The 25,473-nt window shown below is 48.7% G+C and overlaps 1 protein-coding gene across 4 annotated transcripts; it reads right to left on the reverse strand.

Annotated features, from left to right (window-relative positions):
• Positions 1 to 1,414: 1,414 nt before the first annotated feature.
• Positions 1,415 to 24,766, reverse strand: ppip5k1a (diphosphoinositol pentakisphosphate kinase 1a). 4 transcript variants are annotated; one of them, XM_062472130.1, is made up of 30 exons: positions 24,605 to 24,766; positions 22,010 to 22,576; positions 21,573 to 21,768; positions 21,199 to 21,289; positions 21,000 to 21,085; positions 20,087 to 20,241; positions 19,419 to 19,520; positions 19,142 to 19,303; positions 18,884 to 19,005; positions 18,646 to 18,747; positions 18,384 to 18,470; positions 18,173 to 18,248; positions 17,882 to 17,991; positions 17,187 to 17,272; positions 16,907 to 17,032; positions 16,641 to 16,762; positions 16,341 to 16,523; positions 15,805 to 15,946; positions 15,302 to 15,525; positions 14,845 to 14,972; positions 14,519 to 14,633; positions 14,319 to 14,426; positions 14,001 to 14,117; positions 13,756 to 13,896; positions 13,283 to 13,376; positions 12,470 to 12,595; positions 10,336 to 10,398; positions 5,441 to 5,578; positions 5,102 to 5,215; positions 1,415 to 3,839 (listed from the first exon to the last, which is right to left on the reverse strand). In XM_062472130.1, exons 2-30 carry the CDS (start codon positions 22,160 to 22,162, stop codon positions 3,250 to 3,252), a joined length of 4,059 nt encoding a protein of 1,352 aa, XP_062328114.1. In that variant the 5' UTR covers positions 22,163 to 22,576; positions 24,605 to 24,766; the 3' UTR covers positions 1,415 to 3,249. The 4 variants fall into 4 exon arrangements, with proteins under 4 accessions (XP_062328114.1, XP_062328115.1, XP_062328116.1 ...); XM_062472131.1 differs by lacking the exon at positions 24,605 to 24,766 and adding an exon at positions 24,302 to 24,598; XM_062472132.1 differs by lacking the exon at positions 10,336 to 10,398 and having other exon boundaries at positions 24,605 to 24,765.
• Positions 24,767 to 25,473: the final 707 nt, after the last annotated feature.

A 25,473-nucleotide genomic window follows, 5' to 3' on the forward strand; every position in this document is an offset into this window, starting at 1 on the left:
TACTATAGCTGCCCGCCTCACAGATACTGGACATTGCACAGGATAGTGTGTACTGTACCTGTGGATTAGAACTGTACTGGTCATCAGTGAATGATGAAGTACATGATGAGGGGCTACTGTCAAACATGCCAGAAGGAGATTTGCATGGACAGGATGCAGTGTGAAAATGTTATTTCACTCAGACTTGCCAATCAGACGACAATGGGTGTCTAATGAGCCATACCACATGGTGCAGCTGAGATTCGGCTACCCTATTCAGTATTATTCACAAAACAGTATACAAGTCTCAGTTTAATTGGAAACTGCTTCTGTTAATGCTTTCTGTAAACCAGGTTTTGTTATTTCTCCCTGGCTTCACCCCCCCAACCGACAGAGCAATCCTGTCACTTTACATGTCAGCAGGCTTAAAGTATTTCAAGAGTTGAATACTAAATTGATTTCCAATATGTCTCAGCATTGTATACACCTTCTAATGAGCCATGATTACAGTACCTTCCTTTCCATCCTCAGTCACAGCATTATCAGCCTTTCCCCATCTCCTCATAAGGGCAATAACATGAGGGGTTAACTCTGTGGCAATAAATGCTGTCTGGGAACGATAGATTGGTTCCTATGAATCATGGCTAACCTTGGCAAAGAGTGTTAGCAAGTAGCCAGCCTTCCACCCGGTCTCTGGTAGGAGACAGACAAGGCGTGGCAGGAGGGCTGGCTGATCATTTGGATTTCCATGAACACAATCCCACTCCCAGCACATCCTCACAGCCACTAACAGGCAGAGGATCCAGACAGAGCTCCACACCAACATCGCTGTAGAACAGGAAACATTTTCTCATCGTTTTACAGGGATGAACGAAAAATACCCGGAAATAGGGCACACTCACCCGCACTGAAAGCACCCTAGTTTCCATAGACCATACAGGACAGAGAGCAGCAACACAATGAGTGACAACGGCGTTTTATGAATGCCATCCGACGAGGGTGTGATCTCTGTGTGGCCATGAGAGTGCTTAGTAATGAGAGCTTACTGTACAAGGCCATATTATCCTGGCCCCACACCCATATCATGTCCCCTACATAACCTTCCCGGTGACAGTGGACGCTGGGATGTGCTGGCAGAGGAGGGGGTCCTACATTGACCATAATAATGAGATTACTGAGCAGTGTGACTCCGCACTCCATGGTCGTGTTTGCTTGTCATCGCTGACCTACTAGAGTGCAGGGATAATAGGGATTAGCATCCATGCCTACAAACCTTGAGATGAGGTGAAGAGGGCTGACAGATGCTTATATAGCGTCCCATCTCGGGGTACAGCTACTCAACCATTCTCAAACTGAACAAGTTAATGTGGTGTAAGGAGTATAGTACAGACAAATAAAAACACAGTGAAATAAAAGAGTCATTTACCAGAACATCTGTATTCATAACATCCTTTAGTTAGAGAAATAAAGCTGCATTTGTAGAAATGACAGAGCCTTAGAGCAGATTATAACACATAGGCAATAGCAAATAATGAAAAGCGGGTGGTGAATTTGATTAATCTCATTTTAGGTCTGGCTGATTGATTGCACAATTACAGAAAGCTCTCCAACATACAGTAAGAGTGTTTCAGTTGACAAAGCCTTCGTTATGGGGTTACAAGTGCATAACATTCCACTACACGGTCTCCATCACAGTTTTTACAGTATGTATTTAAAACGAATTAATCACCTTCTGTGGTTTAAAAACAGAGAGGCTCAGCTTCTTAAACCAAAACACTATGCAGGTCTTAAGCATAGTTAGCGCCCCCTGTTGACCAAATGTATAACAGAATCAGATTGTCACGTTAACACATTGTTGATCTGAGCTGTACAGTACATGGTTACGGACTGAGAGGAGAGCAGATTACAGTGTTATAATGCTATTAGGAGACATCTTGGATGCACACTGAAACATGTGTATTTCACTGACAGAATCACCTCAACAGCATGTCACAATACAACTGAACAGAACCTGAACCATTAAATAAAGAGTTTTGCTTCAGCTTAATGACCTGACAGTACAGCTACACACACACACACTTCCACATGCACACACACAGACAAACACACACACCTGCTACTAAATCAGAGGCGCTTTTACGGTATTAAGCACGACACCACAAAGGAACCATCCAACATTGCTGTCACCTTTTTGTTCAGTGAGTAATGTTACTACACTGTGAGGTGATTTTATACAAAAATATACATTAGCTATGTGGTACAAGTTCAAACGTAACCAATAAGAAGCCTCTGCATTGAAAATATTACATTGCATCTCCCAAACAAAATTGTAAGATAAATATATATCTCTCTGTATATGATTAACTGTTTAAGTTGTAGATGAGGATTAAGGACTTTGGCAATAAGCAGTACACACATTGTAGTAGAATCTGATTTAGAAGATCCATTGCCTTGCAGTAAGGTGGGTTAGAGCTGTTGTCATCTGACAAACCTGACTGTCTACCTGGTCAAAATCAGCATTGCAGGTTCATATCTTTGCCTATCAAAAAAGCATAGCACAGTACTTATTTTGTCTCCCTGCTCCTAAACTATAACAAACACGAAAAGGCAATTAGTAAATCTCCAAAAGAAAGAGAGAGAAAAAATATCCCTGTCTGACAGCTTCACTCCCTGCTTGTTTCACTGGCCATTTGCTATGTTCATGAAGAAGTGATTGTGCTGTTTCAGCATACAACAGTCCCAGTAAGACTCGACAGGACCGTTTCTTATTCTGACCTAGAGAGACTAGCAGAGACCTCTCCTCACATATAGCTGGTCTGACTCACTAAGTAATGAAGGGGAAGTACAGAATGGAGTAGGAAGAGCAGAAAAACAGAGAATGTTTGTAGTTTATAAAAGCAACATCAAAGCTTCACTTTATAACAAGTGGCTTTCTAAGGGGCATATGTAGAACTGGAAACAGACATGCCTAGTGGCCTTTAAGCAAAGATTGTGGCTCCAATTGTATGATGAACACATACACACACTGGCACACAGAGAGAAAGCTGTTGGCAGGTTTTTAAGAAATGGAAAACCACAATCTTTGATTATTGGCCAATTTACAGTAAGATACAAGCCCGAGGTGGGCGTGGCCTTAGTCCACCCTCCACGTCTTGCGACTGAACAACAGGGAGTAACAAGATCACTGTTCACTTCTTAGGTGTAAAGAAGGGCTGCTACTTCTGGCCAGCTGCCCTGGCCGTCCTCCTCCCCAGAGAACGAGGCCTCTTGCTAGGGTTCAGACACGCGAGGGGCCCCTACCTCCAGGGGAGCTCCGGGGTGGGGCAGGCTCCCCGGGTTTCCCTTCCAGAGCTCCGCCGTCTCCCGCGCGTTGAGGAACTCCTCCGGGCCGTCTGGAGACTGGGGCGTCTGGGCACTGGAGCCTGCCTCGCTGCTACTCTCTCGGAGCTCCAGGAGCACCGGGAGGGTTCCTGGGAGTCGGCAGTAGCCCTCCATCCTGCCCAGGGAGAGCTGAGCCAGTGGGGAGCAGAGCGGGCTGGGGCTGGGCTCCAGAGCTTCTCCACCGGAGGCTCCAACAGAGGACTCTCCTGGCAGGTGGTTGGGTGTGGCAGAGGGAGCGTCAGCCTCCCCGCTGGGTGTGCTCGGGGCCGGCGGGTCCTCTGTGGGGCTGAGGGGGTCCGGGGCCTGGGGGGATGTGGTGGGGGGCGGCTGGGAGCTGCTGTGTTGGCAGGGGTGGGTATCCTCGCTGCTCTGGGGGGTGAGGGGGACCTTGTCGCTGAAGCTGAAGCGAGGGGAGGTGTCTGCTGTGGTGGGCGAGGATGGGCCGGCGCTGGACACAGTACTGGAGGGGCCGCTGCTGTCTGCAGAGACACAAACTAGGGTACTGTACCGTGTCGCGACCTTGTCATCATCAACACCGAGACTGCAGGAATGCTTTGAGAAGCACTGAGGAGAAGGATTACAACTAAAACACTACCAGAGTCTCATGCCCTGGAACGAAACCTCAGCAGAGACACTCTCTCTTGCGATTTCATTGTGAACAAAACACACCACTAAAACCAGAATGTTACTATGCCTCAAGCTCATTTTGGCTCCACTAGGAGAGACAAAGCATGTGGGTTGGGAAAAGACAGAGTGGGATAGTTTTGGTCCAGTTAGCAACACAGACTGCGGTGGGCAGCTGGACTGCGGTGGGCAGCTGGACTGCACCATCTATAACAGCCAAGATGGGCCATGCTGTGGGAGGCCTGTACAGACTAGTTAAAACAAGGTCAATAGGTACTGTAAAGTAGGGTAGGTAGTATGGGGTAGATAGGTAGAGTAGGGTAGGTAGTATGGGGTAGATAGGTAGAGTAGGGTAGGTAGTATGGGGTAGATAGGTAGAGTAGGGTAGGTAGTATGGGGTAGATAGGTAGAGTAGGGTAGGTAGTATGGGGTAGATAGGTAGAGTAGGGTAGGTAGTATGGGGTAGATGGGTAGAGTAGGGTAGGTAGTATGGGGTAGATGGGTAGAGTAGGGTAGGTAGTATGGGGTAGATAGGTAGAGTAGGGTAGGTAGTATGGGGTAGATAGGTAGAGTAGGGTAGGTAGTATGGGGTAGATGGGTAGAGTAGGGTAGGTAGTATGGGGTAGATGGGTAGAGTAGGGTAGGTAGTATGGGGTAGATAGGTAGAGTAGGGTAGGTAGTATGGGGTAGATAGGTAGAGTAGGGTAGGTAGTATGGGGTAGATGGGTAGAGTAGGGTAGGTAGTATGGGGTAGATAGGTAGAGTAGGGTAGGTAGTATGGGGTAGATGGGTAGAGTAGGGTAGGTAGTATGGGGTAGATGGGTAGAGTAGGGTAGGTAGTATGGGGTAGATGGGTAGAGTAGGGTAGGTAGTATGGGGTAGATGGGTAGAGTAGGGTAGGTAGTATGGGGTAGATAGGTAGAGTAGGGTAGGTAGTATGGGGTAGATGGGTAGAGTAGGGTAGGTAGTATGGGGTAGATGGGTAGAGTAGGGTAGGTAGTATGGGGTAGATGGGTAGAGTAGGGTAGGTAGTATGGGGTAGATGGGTAGAGTAGGGTAGGTAGTATGGGGTAGATGTGTAGTATGGGGTAGATGTGTAGAGCAGAGTGGTACTTACACCAGGGCGGTCTGTCTGAGCGCTGCCTCATGGACACCGATGAGGACAGCACTTTCTGGGGCATGTAGGAGTCCACTAATGGCTGGTTCTGGGTGTCAAACATGGCTGACAGAGCTGCAGGTGGAGGAGACAGCCGAGGTCCAGAAGGTCACGCAACAGTGTGTTTATATAGGTGTATGTGTGAGGAGAGAGAGAGAGAGAGAGAGAGAGAGAGAGAGAGAGAGAGAGAGAGAGAGAGAGAGAGAGAGAGAGAGAGAGAGAGAGAGAGAGAGAGAGAGAGAGAGAGAGAGAGAGAGAGAGAGAGAGAGAGTGAGTGTGTGACCACCAAATTCCCGTTACCTCTGGTGGTCCTGGAGTGGGCGTCTCCTCCGTTTTCGCACACGTCCGTGAGGAACTCGTTGACCTGTTTGAGTGAGAGCGAGTTGTGCAGCGTCTCCAGAGGGTAGATAGAGGGCACCATGGAGCAGCCCTCGAAGCCTGCAGGAGAGGGACGACAGCCAGGCCCACAGCCCCACCAGCCCTCAGTCAGACTGGGCCCTGGGAAGGGGCTGTCTGGGGCAGCCACAACCACTACAGCATCTCACATTCCCCATCTCATTCACCCTACTGCTGGGGTTACCCAGACGAACCCTGAACAGATCAACTTGTCTGGAGTGAAAGCTTTTGGTTCCAGCCGAGCTCTTGTTTACAAGCCAACCAACACACACCGCACACACAAGCCAACCAATTAGGACCTGGATTATAATGAAGTGTGCTAAACCTGAGCAAAACACCAGAAGAAGACCTCCAAGTCTGTCCAGGAGCAGAGTCGGTGACCTCTACACAACCAAGGTTTCCTTTCCATTCAGGAAGTACACATAAAACATGCCTGGATGACGTATACAAACACAAAAGACCATCTCAACGACATCACTAGCTGCCACACCACAAAAGACAGACAGACCTGAACACACACGACTGGCCTGCCTTAGTTGCTCACCAAACAGTCCTTATTTCATGAGTCAAAGCACCACCACACTGCAAACCAACCTGCGTCAGACAGCAGCCAAACAGTCCACTCAGCAGCAAACCAGTCCCCTCCATGTACAGTACAGAGACACGAACAGGTAGAAAGCACTCGATCATGACCTCGCGTCCCAGCCTCTGGTCTGGTCTCTCCATTGCAGAGGGGTTAGGCTTCAATCACACAGTCCCAGTAAAACGACACGCCGGTTAGTAGCGCAGCTGTGCGAGAGGTTGCAAGTACAGAGATTCAGATGGGTCAAGCAGAGAGTCAGAGGAACATGGGGGTGTCGCCCGCAGCAACGTTTCATCTGGCTGGGATCAACGTGTGTAAAGGTGGCTGGTTTGGAAGCCCCTGTGGAACACATTTTTGCACACTCCTGTCAGGGTGATATGTCACCCAACTCCCAGCTTTTCTTCCTGTCTGCTAGCTGTTAGAACATGGTGTGAATTGATTTCTCCCGCAGCTCTAGCTGATTCCCAGAGCCTTGGCAGCCATTCCTAAACCCTTCAGAGTCTAGATTTACGACAGCAGCAAACCGTGGTTCTGGGCTGCCTGTGTTGCTGCTGTGTTGCCTGCAGAATGCAGAAGTGACCTTTCCCATTTGAAAAATGACTGGACATGGTCTTGTGCTGTATGACACACGACACCCATGCAGGGACAGTTTGCAGCCAAGACCCTCAGCTATGCTGTTACTCTGATGGGTTAGGCGTGGCCTCCTATGGATGCAAAGAGAATCAGATAGATGGAGGGATGAAGAGAAAAGACAAATGGATGAAGATGGAGGACAGAGGGAGGGAGAGATGTAGAGAGAGAGAGAGATGTATAGAGAGAGACGTAGAGAGAGAGAGATGTAGAGAGAGAGAGAGAGAGAGAGAGAGAGATGTAGAGAGAGAGAGAGAGAGAGAGAGAGAGAGAGAGAGAGAGAGAGAGAGAGAGAGAGAGAGAGAGAGAGAGAGAAGACAGAGCATGCACAAACATACACAGGTATGCAGATGACCAGGCCATGCTCACACCAGACAGCCTGTTTTTAGGAGTTCTCTCTGAGCTGAGCTTCCTGCTTACGCTGCATCCCACACGATTGTGCTGCTGGGAGTGGCTGTGCTCGTCTATGCAACACAGACCAACCCATCCCAGGCACCGAGCCCAGACAGGCTGCCCCTGGAGTGGCCTGCGTCCCAGTAGCTGCCCAGACTTGAACCCCCAACAGGCGGTTAATCATCAGGCGACCTGCCACTCAAAACGGGGGGTTAGCGAATGAGTGAAAGGAGAGCTGACGTCCGGGCAGGAGGGGAACACCTCTGCTACTGGAGACACTCTGGAAGCCAAGAACAGAAACACACCACTCAAGATAGCAAGCCTCTCTCCAGTAGTGCCGGGAAAGCAGGCTCAAACCACGGAGCCTAAGCAGTAGGGTCGACTGGAGGGGCGGCAGCAGTAGAGCCTCCAGCCAGGCAGGGAGGTCACAGGCACCATGCTGTGGGCGAGGCAGGGCGAGGCAGGGAGAGGCTGGGCTGTGAGGGAGGGAGGGAGGGAGGGAGGGAGGGAGGGAGGGAGGGAGGGAGGGGGGGAGAGCTGCAGGGACGAGGCTGACCGTGAAGGTACTCTAGAGGGTCCTGGCCGGAGATGAGCCAGTTTCGGAAGAGGCGGAGGTGGTAGGAGCACTGGTTGAGGTGGTGGGCCAGCGCCCCGTCCAGAGAGAGGGTCTGGCCCAGGCTGGGCTCGGTGGAGAAGCGCCTCAACAGCTTGGCCACATGGTGCTCCTCCAGGGGCTCTGAAGAAGAACAGGGAGAGCAGGGAAGGAGGGAGCGGTGGAGGACACGGTGGAGGAGGAGGAGAGGGTGAGCTAGACATGTTGAAAAAGAGAAAGGGGGTGAAGTGAAAAGGTTATGCTAGGGGTGGACCAATGGAGGGATGTGGGAGGAGAGAGAGGACAGGGAGGAGAGAGAGTTGGAGCTGAAGAAAGAGAGGACAGGCAGGAGAGAGGGATGAAGGAGAAGAGGGAGAGGGAGAGAGAGGACAGCAAGGGGGACGCCGGCAATGGAACCTGCTGTGTGGACAGAAGGCGGGGGTAGGTGACAGCTCTCTGCCATTTATGGGTGTCACTCATCTCATTGTCACTCCATGCTCAGAATCAGATAGCACAGACAGCAGACTGAGGCTATGTGTACCTCACACAACCCCAACGGTCCCAAAGGGGTGTAAAAAAAACTGCATCGGCAGAGCAGGACTCTGTCCACCACGACGCTCAACTCAAATCTCTCCTTGACGTCAATTATCTATGAAAAAAAATTGAAGTTTGAATTCCCAAGGAAATGATTCTCTCGAATCGAATAAGACTAAAGAATTATGTCTTGAAGCGGTCTTCACGACAAGCAGATCCTCTGAAGACGAGAGAGAGCGCAGCTGAGCGTGTGTGCTATGACACAGACCCATCGGAACACATTGAAACGCTGGGAGGCGCCTCCACATGCGCAGGCCGGACAGACGCGTGGCTCCACTCTCTCTCTGGGAAACAGACGCTCCGCAGACAAAACATCGCACTCTGTCCACGAAAGCACACTGTCAAGAAGCGGTGGAAGCCTAAATGAAGTTTATCGTAATATTGTGCGTGCACTGGATAGCTTGCTGCCGTAGCACAATCGATTACTACAATCGATCCCAAAGTTTGTGAAGGTGCAGTTGGACGAAAACACAGACGTGGGTTCCATACCTCTCACCGGCCCAAACAGAGAGTAAGTAAATGCCGAAGTATCATCTTGTGTCCCTAAAATGGTGCAGAAACAGAGCCTGTGACCGTTTAGGAGTGACTGAATCAACATTGTGATCACAGATACATGTTTACAGAAGACCACTGGGACTAGTCAGGACTCGATGTGCCCTAGGCACATGCTGGAATGACTCAACAAACACTGTACACAACACAAAAGCATTCAGGCCTAACACCCTGTGGACCTAGACGACGTTGCACACGATACACAAACTCCATCTAAAACATCACTGGTAATCGATCGCCTTCAGAGTCACACGGCGTTCCTGCCCGGCAACAGGCGGTGCATATCAAGCTAGGACAGGAGAGCACGTCCTGTCCTCACAGGAAGACCAGGACAAGACAGGACCATTAAGATCCTGAAAGAACAGACCACCACTGAAGGCTACAAGAAGAGTTGGAGTCTATGTGACATGCAGGCATACTGTATGCCGCCCATGAAGATTTCCCAGATGTCCACTTTAAAATGAGCGGTGGTTTGTTGCTAGGGGACCACACAGGGAGGAGGGGGGCTGGGTGATTGACAGTATGCCCACTGTTCCAAACACACCACAGGTTATAGCAACGTTCTGCTTCTGCCATCATCCCCAGTTTCTAATGGCACAAGGGACTGCAAGGGAATGCCAGTTCAATCAGCCCACCAACTCCTCGCTAAATAGTCATTCACAACAACTTCCAAATATTGTATTTTTCCATAATGACCGTTGGAGACCAAGAAACACATGTCATAATCCCAATTGTTTTTTACTTGAGCCTCAGACCAACATATCCGGGAGAAGTTAAAGGGGAAAAAAAGCTGAGTGTCTTTCACAAAAGAACACATGAACATAGCTCATAATATTCATTCACAAATGAATCCAACTCAAAACATAGGTGATGGTACAAAATCACAGGTTAACCCTTTCCCTGTTTCGCTCTGACAGCCAATGGTTCTGTCTCTCAGTCTAGAGGATGAACAACTTAAGAAGTTCCACTCTCACCCTATGAGGACGGGAGCGTCTCTATAGCAACCATAGCAAACAATCAGACTGAAGTAAAACACTTAATACAATTAATAAAACAGGAAAAGGGTTAAGAATTGGTGCTTTTTGGTGGTGCGTTCAAGAGATGGTTCCAATCCACATCTTTAACATCGATGATAATATGTATATACACAATACACACATCTGGAGATCATCACATATACTGTCTATATACACATTGTCCATGAAAACACGCTGGATCGGTGAGTGGGACCATTTTTAGGCAAGACGTTACAAACAGGATGTGAGGTAGTGTTAGAAAGTGAGTCGTCCAGACGTACGGGTAGACAAAAATTAACTGAACCCCAGGTGTTTGAAGGACCATGGTAGTGACCACGTGAAAAAAATAACTCAAATCACAAAAAAGAGAGTTTTCTATTGACATGCAAGACAAGGGGAGGTGAAGAAGTGGAAATATACTTGAAAGAAGCAGACGTACCATTAGTGGGATGCTTTGCAAACGACACAGAAAATCGCTTTACTGCCGGCATTGACAACAACTCTGAGGAAATAAAAAAAGTCACTAGTGTTACAATCGAGTCACAGCGCTCCTGAAAAGATCCTGTTTCTTAGTTTTTCAGGGAAGAGTACGTTCAATACTTGCTCGTTTTTTTTTTTTTGGTACTGTAGTTCAGAGGTGAAGCATAAAGGGGCAAGAAAAGTACAAAAGTTCATCAGTTTAAGATGAGATTTTTGGGTGATTTTAAAGGCAGATAACGGGGACATACAGGGGACAGACAAGACTGGGATATATAGTGTATGAGCAGGCTGGAGCGTGGCCTGTGTCTGGGGCTGGAGTGGAGCAGTCAGAGAGCGGGAGCCTCACACTGAGCTGGTACTTTCAAGATTACAAAACGGGATGATGTCACACACGACAGGAGGAGATGAAATGGCCTCTACATTTAGGAGATGAAGACAAAGAAAAAAACTTTTCCCTGTCTTAGAAATCCCTAAATCTCCCCCAGTACATGCTACACACCCACATTTCTTTAAGATAGTAAAAGAGAGATTACATTTATGGTTTATTTAGACAAACGAGTCAATCAAAGTATTAAAATCTTCCTCCTTATCTGCCTTCCATAATCCCATCCCTGTTTTGAGGACCCATTATCACATATTCTAAATACGCAAGTATCTTACAAGTTCAAACTCACAACAAATTCCTCCTGATGTCACATTCACAACACACGCACACACACGCACACACGCGCACGCACGCGCGCGCACGCACGCACGCACGCACGCACGCACGCACGCACGCACGCACACACACACACACACACACACACACACACACACACACTACAGAGAGTGAGTGAATTCAACCAATCATGTCAATCCAAATTCACCCAAAGGGGACAAAGACGACAGCAGTTAGGAAGCTGCTCCCCCTCCCTGTGGAGTAACTCCTGACTAGAGGCAGAACAAGACAGATGGACCTAGATGGAACAGAAAGGATGAGCACACAACGACACCACACAAAGTGAGGCGCAGGGCAACCAAGAAAATGGCAGCCAAGACAAGAGCACTTGTGAATGAGTCCACAAGGACACCTAGTGGACAATACAGGAACAGATGGTTTCGTCATGCTGCGTCTACCACAGAGCGTGCAACACCGAACAAAGAACACTGATGTAGCTCCGCCTGAAAGATGTGATGTAGGATAGTCTACCTACACACATTTAAACACTGAATATGTCAGTACACCCATCACCAACAACAAATTACTAACTTTAAACAGATCCACAAAAACACTCAACCCTGTAATGGCTGTGCTGTGTACAGTGTATGAAAATGGTCAAATGTGCCAAATCTTGAATATGACACTTGCTCACAAACAAATGACTGACCAAAGCTTTAGATACATCAAGTGACTGTGTTTTGATGTATATTCACGTCCATTAGGAAATATATGATGACATTTTGCCTATATATATATATTTTTGTGTCCTGTAAAATAAACATTTCAACATTCCATGTTCTGTCAAATAGTGCATAACTGATAACAAGCCTGCCAGGCATCTATGAGGTGATGAGGAGGGGAGTGAAGCCAGTGGAGGTGGAGCAGCTCTGGTCCTGGGGGGTCCCGGACGTGGGCAGGGTTATGGCGTGTCCCGGACGTGGGCAGTGTTATGGGGTGTCCCGGGCGTGGGCAGGGTTTTGGGGTGTCCCGGACGTGGGCAGGGTTATGGGGTGTCCCGGACGTGGGCAGGGTTATGGCGTGTCCCGGACGTGGGCAGGGTTATGGGGTGTCCCGGGCGTGGGCAGGGTTATGGGGTGTCCCGGGCGTGGGCAGGGTTATGGGGTGTCCCGAGCGTGGGCAGGGTTATGGGGTGTCCCGGGCGTGGGCAGGGTTATGGGGTGTCCCGGGCGTGGGCAGGGTTATGGGGTGTCCCGGGCGTGGGCAGCCACATCTCGAATCACAACCGTGGGACAGAGAACCAGCAGTGTGTGTGGGTGCTGGCCCTGTCACCTCCACACTCTGAGGCTGCCCAGCACCAGAGCTGTCCCTCCCTGGCCATGGGCACCAGCCCACTGTGTCTCCTAGCTGAAGAAGGAACTGAAACACATACCGTCTTTATAGGACAGACTGCCGGAGGAGAATTTTTTGCGATGTGTACGTGCGTAGTCTTGCAGGTTGGGGGCGCTAGACGACCCCCCTAGGACGGTGGTACTGAAGAGTCCCGCACACTGAGAGCCTGGGAGAGGGTGAGGGGGGTGTTAGTCTCCACAACACAACATGCAGTTATTCAAACAATGCTGAGTCTCAGTAACCAGCAGGACAGAGAGAGGGGCTTGCAGGCCTGCTAAGAGACACAGGACTCCCCCGCCCCCCCCTGCTCCACTAGCCTCCCTCCCTCCACCCCCCCCCCCCCCCTCTCTCTCTCTCACACTGGGGTATTAAAGGCACACTATCAGGATTACTAGGCATATAAGTAGAAACAGATCAGAGTTCTGGAACGTATCGTGGCGTTCTTGAACAGAAGCGCAGGTGATGACGAGATCTACAGAATGAATCATCCTTTGCTTGACTGGCATTATGAAGTTATGATGTTATGATGTACTTCAAGCGGCTCGTGTTACAAAAGTAATGCTGAATCCGTAATTCAAACATAGTTAGGAAGGTTAATCACATCACAGATTCAACCTTTTCTTGAAAGGAGCCACCTCTAAAAAGGACAATTCTGACTGAACTTACAAAACCCAGGAACCACTAATTAGTTCCTAACCTGAGCATGTCGTTTAGTCAACTGGACCTCCTGCTTTGTCTTGGTCAAAATCAGAACCGGAAGGTGAGACGGTGTACCAGCCCCTCCCACTGCCACCATGGGGGTCCATGGCCACGCCAGCGGCCATGGACCCCCATGGGGGGAGGAGACACCTACCTAGTCCACTCTGCTTCATCTCAGGGGACTGGCGAGGGCAGGAGGGGAACAGCCGGTAGCTACTGGCCCTGGAGGAGGAGGTCTCAGACAGGACCTGGACACACACACACACACGTTTCAATACACAAGAAGATACACATGCATAGCACCGAAGGACAAACCTTGAAATAACACTAGCACGCAGACGGGAATGGTCAAACGAGGCAAGACAGTGTTAAGGAGTCAATTCAGAGCATATGACGCCACACACTGATCCCTAGCTCTGCTAAACCAGCCCTCTTCGGGGGCCTGGGCACACATCAACACTACAGAGAACCACCCCGGATCTATTTACAACTTACAAATACAGTCAAGTTAGTCTATTTACATACACACGAAAAATACAGTGTTAGGGCATAAAGAAAGAGTTTAGCTGGTTTGTTTCCATGAAGAGGCAGTGGCTGTGTGTTTGCGGGGGGTTGTCATGGTCTGACCTCCATGGAGCCGGTCTTGCGGTTGCGTACGAGCGGGGACTTCCTGTGCATGCTGACCAGCTCTGACAGAGGGAAGGCTCGGTCCGGCTCGTCCTGGGAGAGGTCCTCCAGGCTGCCAGGGTCCGGCTGTTTCTCTCCGTTCTGTCCAGGACAGGGATGGCACAGGGACGGTGAGTGCACAGACACACACGCAACACCACCACCAGGTTCACTCTCTGAACACAACAGGACAGGTCCACTCTGACCTCTGCGGAGGCAGGCCGGAACCCGAAGCCCATTGGTGCGTTCTCCTCCTCCTCGCAACCTTTGACCCCTGGGCTGAAGTGGAGCTCCACGTGGAAGCGCTCCTCAGATGAGGGGTCCTGAGAAACAGCAGCAGGGTTACTGGACCAAACACGTGTGTACACTCTCTCTCTCTCTCGCTCTCTCGCTCTCTCGCTCTCTCGCTCTCTCGCTCTCTCGCTCTCTCGCTCTCTCGCTCTCTCTCTCTCTCTCTCTCTCTCTCTCTCTCTCTCTCTCTCTCTCTCTCTCTCTCTCTCTCTCTCACACAATAACACTGTTACCTTGTTGTTGTCCTCGTACAACATGATGACTATCTGAGTCATGTAGTTGAGTTCAGAGACCGCACTGAGGTAATCCATAGCACGTTTCCACTGATGATCCTTCTCCTCCTGTCACACACACACACACACACACAGAGAAAGATGAACTTCTGAGCCCCGTGTGGCTGAGTGCTTCAGTCAGTCTGAGGTGAGGTTCTTACGTCCAGCAGGCCTCCGTAGCGGAAGATGCTGAGCAGGGAGTGCACGTGGCTCTCACTGGTGAAGTACAGACGTGTCCTGACATGACGGCCTGGTGACATCACTCCCCGGGAGTACCTGGGACCCCAGAAAACAGCACTCACATTTACATCTGGCCGCAAAGCGACTTCACAGTGAATAAGTTTGAAAGTGAACAGACTCTAATTCCCCGAACATTGTTCTTACAAGATTCTATACTGCCAAATGACAATAGCAAACTGTGATCCCAACTCTACCAAACTGCGGTGATCCAGGTGTTCCTACAGCAGCTACAACCTGAAACACTCACAGAGGGTGCAGCTTGTTGACCGACTCGTCCTCGTGGGTCCTCTGCAGGTCCAGCTGGATCTTCTTGACCAGTGGCAAGCAGTAGGCGTAGGCTATGTCCAACTTCTCTACCTTGTTGACGCCGTACTCCTGAGGTCAACACAGGGCGGGTTACACACACTGTCCCACAGAGAGCCACAGAGGCGGAGGCCTTGTATATACGCAGAACACAAATATAAACATGCAACATGTAAAGTGCTTAAAATACATGAGTTAAAATAAAAGACTCCAGATATTTTCCATGTTCACACAATTCATGTGAAATCCATAGATTACAGCCCAATGAATTGTATTCGATAAAATGACTTTATCTTATATCAACTGGGACTAAATAAAACACTGTTGCGTTAATAATTCAGTTTGGTATAGTTCGTCTCTGCGCTCTCAGAGCACGATGACCCCTTGCGTCGGCCCCTCACCTGAGGGATGATGATGTCAGCGAGGGCTCTGGACAGCCTGAACAGTTCCAGCGTGTCCTCCAGGCCCAGCGTGGCGTTGTGCTGGACGTCGTACTTGACGCAGTCGTAGATGTCGGGGATCTTGCTGATGTCGTAGCGGCCGCTCTTCACGCGGAAGTCTCTCTCCAGCTTGGACCAGCGCTGCAGCATGAGCTCCAGGGTCTCGCTGTGGTACAGCTGCAGATCTGGACACACAGGAACACAGCGGCAGAATAAAGCACCCGTGCTCCACCGCCGCCCAGGTCTTGGAGAGTTAACCTCCTGTAGCTTTTCTGTCCAATCAACGAATCATTAGAATTCCAGGTGCGCAGATTAGAGTTGAGACAAAACCTACGGCAAGGCAGCTCTCCAGAAACAGGGTGTGGAGATTTACTTGGTACTCTAATGACAGATGTAGGGGGGATAAAGCTAAAAGATGATGTGAAATAAATTTGGTTTTGGTATCCCGGTGAGGACCACCCCACCTGCAGACTTGGGGTCCTCCAGCCTCTTGCGGATCTGAGAGGTGAGACTCTGGATGAGGGTGTAGACCTGGTCACACGTGGTCACAGGGTTCTCCACTATCTTCATGGAGTTTACCACGGAAGCACTGCAGGTGGGCGCCAGCTGTGGAAACACGCACACAAACACATTCAGCAGAACATTCTTAGCCAAGTTGGGGGGAAACAATGTTGCCGTTTGTGTTGAGAACAAGGTCTTTAGTTCAAGAACTGGAGAGCTCAACCTGAGGGTATTAATAAAGAATCTGTCCTTTTACAGTTTCTAAAGAACCAAGACTCTTATTTCCAAGACCTAAATATTGTATTATAAACGGATGGAGATACCACACTCATCCTAAAGTAATCACATGACTGATCCTCATCCCTCTCCCGCCCTCGGCTCTGGCAGACACTCATCCCTCTAGTAGAAACAGGCTCATAAACATAGAACACAAATGGAATGGAGAAGATGGATTTAATTGGCTGCTAACATGGTTGACACACTGCAAGGAGTCAGTCACCCTATCAAAGTCGTCCTCGGTAAAGGGCTGATCCTTCTGCATGATCCCGTGGAGGCGGGCCTTGACGCGGTGCTGGCAGCCGCTGAGAGAGTCGCTGTCGTTGTCCAGCAGGCCGTTCATGTTGGCGCTCTTCACCATCTGCACCAGGATAGGAGTCAGCTCCCCCTCCAACGCCAGGAGGCCCTGTCACACACACACACAAATTAACACTCAATAACGATCTATAGTTATATAACAGTCAGCCCAGTATGATATCAAGTTCCTTTCCAGATATTCTGAACAGTTTTGACCGCTGGTTACCTTGGCGAACGCTGCAGCTGTCATCTGCACCCTGCCCTCGTCTGAGGCGTAGATCTTGAGGTCATGTCTGTAGGTGCTGTGTAACCTTAGCAACCCGCAGCCAGGGAACCCAGCATAGTCTCCTGGAACCAGACCAAACCGGACGGGAGGGAACAGATGAAGCATCTGAAATGTGCTCGTGGGGTTCGAGTGGTGTGTGTGTGGTGTACAGTAAGTGGTTTGTGTATGTGGTGCGTGTTGTACAGTATGTGGTGCGTGTGTCTCACCTTGACCTCCAGGGTACATGCAGCGGAAGGCCCGGCCCAGCTCCTCAGCCTGGACCCTGCCTGCGGGGGTCAGCTCACCACCCCACTTCAGCACCAGCAGCAGGGACGGACCCTCCTTCCATGTGTCTGAGAAGCAGACGACACCGTCATCAGCACAAGGAACACTACCTTATAGACCTCCATGTGGGGGAATGCACGGTTAGCCATGTTCTTCTGTGTTACTGGTCAATAGAGTCAAGGACGCCACAAAATTTAGTCCTTTGTTGTAAATGGTCCATACCATCCTCCTCGCTGGAGGTTTTGGGCTGCCCGTGGGGAAGGTAGGTGAGCTGCACCTTCCTGTTGATCCCAGAGAAGTGGCCATACCTAAGACACAGCGACGGGGAGAGAGAGGGTGAGCACAGGAGCACAGAGGTGTCATGTCTATTAGTCCAGTTTATTCCCGTTTCCGTTAACTTGTTGTCCAGCCAAACGATGTATGTGGGTCTTTCTAAGCTGTTTGGAATCAGATGTAAATGATAGAGAACAATATTGCCTCGTTGAACACACCCATAAACACAACAGCATCGAGTACCTCCCGCTCCTTTTTAAACGTCGATCCCCATTTGTCATGTCGCTATGTGCGTGACTTGTCATTATCATGTTACACATGTCATATTTGGTCTCTGAGAAAGGTATGTGCTGTTGAGAGAGTGTGAGGTGTGTGTGTGTGTGTGTGTGTGAGAGAATGTGTGTGTGTGTGTATCTGTGTGCAGAAGCTTCCAATTCCATCTGTCATCACTGACACCAGTCTCATAGGAGGTAACACATACATCACTGTCCAGTTCTGTAGTTCTGAGCATTTCACTCTCTCTTTCCTCCTATTGATGCATTGTACTGGAATGGCCCAGAAAGCATGCAAAGGCCCCAGGTGGGAATCTGTGCCAAATACTGTAACCCACTTCTAACCACATCACTTTTAACAACATCACTCACATCTCCAGAACTGTCTTCAGCTGCTCCAATTTGGACTTTTTCTCCTCAATCTCACAGTCGTTGCGCTGCCCCAGTTCTGCCAGCAGCTGCCTGGAGATGTCAAGCACTTCCTGGAGGACAGAGACACGATGACAAGCCAAGACAAGACGAACATGACTCACACACACAGCTATTAACCTTGAAGCAAAGTAATCCTACACACTTTGATATTAGACCTGACAGTAACCCGAATAATTCCACCTAATATGGTAGAATGTTTAGAACGTAATATTGGGTCTTCTTCATGGTTACCTGGAGTTGTTTGGGCTTCTTCAATTTCAGCTTCCCTGTCTTGTACCCTCCATACTTTTCGAACAGCTCAAAAAACCTACATTGGAAGGTGAGAGAGACAAAGAGATTCTTGTGTTCCGTGCTCCAGTTGCCCTCAGTGGTGAAACGTACTGGTTTAAATGTGTCTCAACTGGTTTCCACCATATAGAACCCAGTCATCCAGAACACTCACATGGGGTTCCGAACTTCCATCTTCATCTTCTGTTTAGGGGTTCTGTCTCCGTGACGAATGATGGCGATGACACAGCGCAGCTCCATCCTGAGGTGTGTGTGTGTGTGTGTGTGTGTGTGTAGGGGGTGCAAGGGTGACAGAGGGTTAGTATTTCGGGAGAAGGGAACAGTGCATTTCCATGCCACCTGTGCACCCCCCAGCTGCTTCAGCGTTGGCAGTGGGAGCTCCTGTGTGTGTAGGTGCCCTCAGGACGGAGACTCACATGGTGCCCGAGGTGGTGGGGACGATGGGGATGTCCTCAGCCTCGGTGGGGATGGACCAGGGGATGTGGAACTGGGGAGCCAGCTCCCGCATGACAATGTTCCTACACACACACACACACACGCACGCACAGTTAAGACATGGTCCCTCGATGCCAAGTGTCTGGTCTGGGCAGGGCCGACCAAACTCGACACAGGCTATTCAACACATTCGACAGGCCAGAAATAGAGTCTGCCTACCCCAGGATCTTGGCACAGTCGTCGTAGTATTTCATGGAGTTCTTTACAAAGCTGAAGCCATTGACGTCACACACGTAGGAGTGTCCGTTGGCCCGAAGAAGGTCAAACCCACACACGGTTTGCTGGAGCCAACAGAAAACACTGGTTCATTGTCAAAATCATCAACCCCAATCATTTCACCCTTCACACAGTTAGACAACCGAAGCAGTACATTCCCCAGTAATGTGGGCCCATGGTTGTTCTGGGCCTCCGGCCTACCTTGAAGGCCAGGCAGACCTTGCGGGCCACCAGCTTCTCCATGGCTGTGAGCATGACCGGGTAGCGGATCTCCTTCCCCTCGCTGTCTCTCTCCACCTTCCCGTCCAGGGCTGGGGACTTGCGCGCCTCCGCATGGGCATAGTCAGGCCCTACCGTGTACACCTGGACACACACACAAACAACGATTGATGAACACATGCAGTATCATGAAGTCCAATGTCTCTCGTCACTTCATGGATGAGTTGACCTCTCCTCCATGAGTTGACCTCTGCTGTACCTTGACATCGGTTCCATCCGTCGGCATGAACTCCTCGTAGATGTAGGATCCCGTCTTCCTCACGTTGCTCTCGGGGGAGTACACACTGCTGCGGCTCCCGATCTAGACCAGAGGAACATCACCAGTCACTTCAGACAGGATCTCCTGTTCCCTCCACAGAGCACACAGGCCTGTCAAAGACTCGATACAGTACGACCTGTGAGAGAATTCTCTTCCGCTAGGGAGTGACAGACCAGAGCTTAAAACTAGACATTTAATAACACTGATGTCAAATGTCTTTTAACCAGACATTGACAGTTGTAATCCTTACCCTCTGTGGAAGCAATACCGTCAATCAGAGCTGGGCGAAAAAGTTATGTCTGTCTTTTTAAGAACATTAAGATTTATGATGTTTCTATCTCTCTGTCGCTGACTGCTGCGAACATGTGCCTTCCAGGTTTATTAGAGGAGACAGAGGTGTTGGGACTTCATACTCGGACTGGTCTATTTTTGGACTGCTAAGGCTTTGATAAAACCCATCATTAGGGGAACAGGGACAGATACAACCCTGCAGGGGAACAGAGACGGATACAGCCCTGCAGGGGAACAGGGACGGATACAGCCCTGCAGGGGGACAGGGACGGATACAGCCCTGCAGGGGAACAGGGCATGTGACAGCAGAGACAGACCTTCCTGAAGAGACGCTGGCTGCCGCCTCCAGCTGAGGTGGGGTAGTAGATGTAGACGTTGTGGTCTTCAGCACACACCGGCTTCTCTACAAACGGCTTGGGAAACACCTCTCCATTCACCTCCACTTGGTCCTCTGCTTCAACCAGATTACACTCTGACAGAAGGACAACAGCCAAATCACACAATCAAGACACATACTGGATTGAATTCTACTCGTCAGGGAAGCCTTAGTCCCACCCTGCTGGACTCATTTAAAAGCTGCTTGTCTAATAGGTCAGTAACTATATAGTAAAACAATACCTAAAGATGTTATTTTTAAATAATAATTTCATAATTATTACAACTTCATTTGTAATACATACATGTTACATCATAGATGTTATAACTTAGCTATTTAACTGTTTGAGTACTTAAGAACTTCCCCACCGCAAATTATCTCGATTTTGAAAGGTGTGGTTAAACTGTCAGCCTAGAATGAGGCAAGGAAACACTAAACCCCCGTTCTCAGGGGGGTGAGGAAGTGAGTTCCAGACACATCACGTCACAGTGGGGAGTGACATCACTGCATCCTCAGAAGCAACACTTTCCCAACCGCTCCACATCAGCTGCTATATTTACACCAGACCAAAATAAACCGGGGCTTCAGTTGACTAGGTAACAGCCTTTAGGATGTCGTGCGGACAAAAGTTGAGCGCTTGAGTCTCTCTGCACTTGTTCCCTCAGATGAAACGGAAACTAAAAATAATTATCTGTGCGCTTACTTATTTCCACCACTTTGCCTTCGAGCCCCCAAACCAAGTAATAAGACTGAAACTGACTGAGTCAAAAGCTGAGGGAAAAAGTCACCAAACGAATGGACGACCCACACTGAAAAACCCATATTGACGTTGCCTAATGGGCTGGTACACTAACCGTCAGGTCTATCTGGGTCACGGTTTAACACAGCATAGCGGGGCAGATCAATCCCTTCCTCCTGTAGGATACGGTACACCTCCCTCCTGAAGAGCAGGAGAAACAGTGAGAAACGTCCACACCAGCACAGCCACACACACATAACCACGTGTACAGGAATCGCATTACCCATAACCAATGATGACAATAATGGCCGTACCTGTCCTGTATAAAGTACTGCATGTTCAGGTCATTGATCAGCAGAGGGTTTCTGAGCTTGGCATAGCTCACTGCCTTGTCCAAAGGGAAGCCTTGTAAAAACAATACACGTTTAAATAGATGAAATAGAAATCATGATCATCATAAATACAGTACCAGTCAGCAAAAGCTGGTGAGAACAAGCTGTTGTGTCAGAAAGGATGAGTCATGCTGAGTAGAACGCTAGTACTGCTGACACAGTGTGGTACAAGGAAAAAGCTTGAGCCTTACAGGCCTGAAGAAAGACAAGAAGCGAGTAAATAAGCAGCTTTGTTTTCGTAGAATATGTGTGTGTGTGTGCGCTTGAGTGTTATTATGTGTGTGTTTTAAGTTCACCTTTGGAGTGGAAGGAGATAAGGCAGTCACACAGGGGCCATTTCTCCACAGGCTCATTGAGGATGGCATCCTCAGGGAAGATGACCACAGTGAGGTACTCAAACTTGCACAGCCTCTCCAGGATCTGGGTCATAGGCTTCGACTTGGACTTCTTCATCATGCAGCAGATCCCCACCACAATCTGTCGCTCTGGGGGCTGGTGGGAGGGAGGGAGGGAGGGAGGTCACAGGGAAGGAAAAACAGAGGGATGACAGAAATTAGTGGCTAAGTGGAGAGAGAAAAGAACCCCATATTGCTTGAACAGTGTGATGACTTAGTGTTGTATGGGGAGGTGAGTGTGGTGTGTGTGTGTGTGTGTGTGTGTGTGTGTGTGTGTGTGTGTGTGTGTGTGTGTGTGTGTGTGTGTGTGTGTGTGTGTGTGTGTGTGTGTGTGGTACCGTGTCTGCCTCCTCGTCGTCCTCATAAAGCTCCATGTCTGTCCTCATGCTGCAGCCGGGGTCCTCCAGGCCCTCGCTCTCATCGTCCTCGCAGCCCACGAAGAATCTGGGAGCGGCGCGTTGGCTCTCGCCAGGGCTGTTGGGCGCTGACATCACAGTCCCCCGCGGCAGCCCTCAGCGTCCCGCCGTGCCATCGCACACCAACACACCGCTGGGACAGGCCACCGCTGTGGGGGCACAGGGCCAGGGGACGGGATTCTCCACTGGGCCTGGGCTGGGCTGGAGGATCCTGGGTAGTGGAGGTGATAGGGCTGGTGGGGGTTGGCTAGAAGGTGGAATGACTGGGGGTGAGGGACTGGTTAGGAGGTCAGGGGTCAGATGTTAGAGGTTGAGGGAAGGTTTGAGAATGTTCTAACAGCGCAAGTTGGGTCTCTGGAGTAGTGTTTCTCCAGCCTCATTCTTCATTCAGCAGTTTCATATTACTAGCTCATGTTCTTCGTGTGGATTCCAGCACCAGAAGATTCAGATCCGACTGTCGAGCTGCAGTCCCCTCCTCTACTGTGTGTCCTAGACAGGGATACAAACCCACAGAGGTTAGAGTACTTTGGTGTTCATTACATCAATGTTTTGACAGGGCTAGCTGTATTCAGTTCCATTAAGTCTAATTAGAGGTGTAATTCAAAACTGAGAAGTGCACTGTCAAACTGGTCACAGGCTCTCTCATACCATGGCTCATCTTTAGCACCAGATGAAGTGACGCGTGGAAGTCTTAATGACCCCCACACCTACTCTAATGTTACACTGTTTGCCCCAACCTCAGCAAAATGGTACTGGAGTTGCAAAACATCAGACCATCCAAATCTCTAGTGAGATTTACACCATCCCAGAGTGGCCCGTGCAGACAGGCAGTGGCCTACATCTTGCACTAAGCATGCTGTTCATTGTAACCAGTCATTACCCTGACTAGCAATGTCATGAAGCTTTGTTGAGAGGGGAAAAAAAGAGGGTACCCTCAGGCTGGTGAACAAACACAGTCAGGCCTCAGCCAAACTGGTTACAGCACACCACTTTCCAATACAATTCCAGATATATAGGCTTACTAGTTGGCCTACAAATCCAACCACATGCCAAACAGCAAACAAAACTACTGACTGATTTAATCTAGCTAGATGGCTAACACTCTACAATAAATATTACATGAATGTTTTTAGAAGACAACAATGCATTGTCATGAAGTTAACTTTGCTAAACAAAGTATGTTAAGTCTATCCTGCTTAGTGCGATAACCATAATCCATTCCATCTAGAAATAAGCATGATAACAAACACACAGACATTTACACACTTGGGACATACACCTGCCTCAATCAATCACAGTTCACATAGCATCTACTGTAATTGGTTTATGTATTCAACTGAAGTTAGGTCAACATAATGAGTTTCCTTCATCTTGGCACAGTTTACTTAAAGTAAACAAGTTCCATGCTTAAATGGATTATGTGGGGCTTTGGAACTGGAGCTTAAACCTCTTTATTACACCTGCTCTCCCTCAGGGGAGCTGGGGCACGGTAGGGACGTGCCTGTTAGTGCCTGGCAAAGCAAGTTGTTAAACAACAAAAAGTTATGAAAATTGCACTGATTTAAAATATCATTAACTGGTATATTTCTTAGTTTTTGCTAGGCCGGCTACTACACTGTAGATGTCAACCAATGACAGAGTGACAGCATGCTGGAACTGAAGGTTTCAATTGTGTCACTGCATTTACAAGGAAAGATGCAACACCTGCACATACTTAACCTGCACACTACAAACAAGACATCACTGTATTGATGACAGCTACTCCTTAGGTTGAACAGGTGGACATTCTGGAAACGTAAATATTGCTCGGTCATATTAAAAGTAATATTTTAAATCTCATTGTGCGCTAACCTTAAAAGGAAAACAATCAAAGAACGTAGTAGTTTCCTGTCTAAACACACATAGGCACAATAACAGTACGATACCTGGCACGGTATCTGAAGTAAGGTAGATACAACAAAACGGCAATAAAATGGATAATCGCACTACGCAAACATAGTTAAATACATTCATTTGAACATGTCACACAATAACTGAAAATCAGGGTAGCCTACAGTATGTGAAAGTAAGATTATTAGTATTATTAGCCAGGCTAGTAGCTCTTAGCTAGAGCTAACTAGAATAGCAAGCTCGCAGTGCTAGGCTATCTGACAATGAATACATTCAACAGCAGTAGCTATATATAGCTGTGGGTAAAGAAAGGAAAGCACTTACAGTACGTGCAGATGTTGTGGCTCAGCTAGGAAACGTTATAGCTACAGTTGGCGAGTTATCCACGCAATGGGTTTGTACTAAGTAGCTAGCGAGCTATAGCTAGCCGTAATCAACAATGTACAGTAAACACTATAGTCTGTCTGTGTCAGTCTTGTCTTCGGATAAAAGGCACGATTAAATTTTAATTAATGTCAAGAGGTTGACTAATTCTATAAACATATTCGAAATGTGCTAATGTTTGGTACTAATGCAAATGATGCCACCCACAACTGTCATTGATTTTACAACAGTCCGGTTACTTACGATTCCTTCTCTGTGTTGACAGCTAGTGAAACCAACCTTGGCTATTTTTCCTCTAACGGAAGAAACAGCGATCCTCGTTTGGACAATATAGTCCGCACCGCGGCGCACCCTGCTGCGAATTATTAAGGCAAACGTCTATGTTACATCAGCAGCTGTAGCCGGGGCCTGGTTTGCACAGTGATTGTTCGACAGGGATCAAATGAAAAACTTTAAAACTATTAATCCACGGGCCGAGATCGTGGACGGGCTCACGGGATGGTATTATAACATCCTTGGTCAGAACACTATAGCATTGTATTTCCATTAGTCAGTCTCATTGCCAAATGTTTTAGGACCACGCAATCAAGTGCAATGTGGATGGCTTTGTAGCATTTCTGAAAAAAAATATATTTTACAACAAAATACGGAATGAGAGTAAAACTTTCCCACCCACGATTCGGCGCGATCAGCTGATTGTGCAACACATCATACACTAAACATAAAACAACTGTATCCTATCAAATAGATCAACGTGTATTCTAACCAATCCGGTGGCAGAATTTCATTAGAACATCACCAGAGAATGCATTGGGGCTGTAGGTTTTTCCTGATGTGGTGAAGAAGACTTATGGTGGAGATGATGTGGTGGTGCGAAGGCTTGGTCGCGAAAAAGATCGGCTTGTGAACCAAAGGCATAGTTTAGCGCCCACCCCATACCCCTCAAACACACACACTATTTGTTTTTTAAGAAAGCCGTCTTCATGAAATAGAGTTAGTATGACCTCTAGAGGACATTACAAAATCAGATAATTCTTTTTATGAACGCCTGAAGTAAAAGTTAGGCCAACTCTATCCCCCTAAAACGTGGACATGTTTAGTTTTATTCAGGC

Source organism: Osmerus eperlanus, chromosome 10 (genome assembly GCF_963692335.1).
Source record: "Osmerus eperlanus chromosome 10, fOsmEpe2.1, whole genome shotgun sequence".
In the NCBI taxonomy this organism is placed as follows: domain Eukaryota; kingdom Metazoa; phylum Chordata; class Actinopteri; order Osmeriformes; family Osmeridae; genus Osmerus; species Osmerus eperlanus.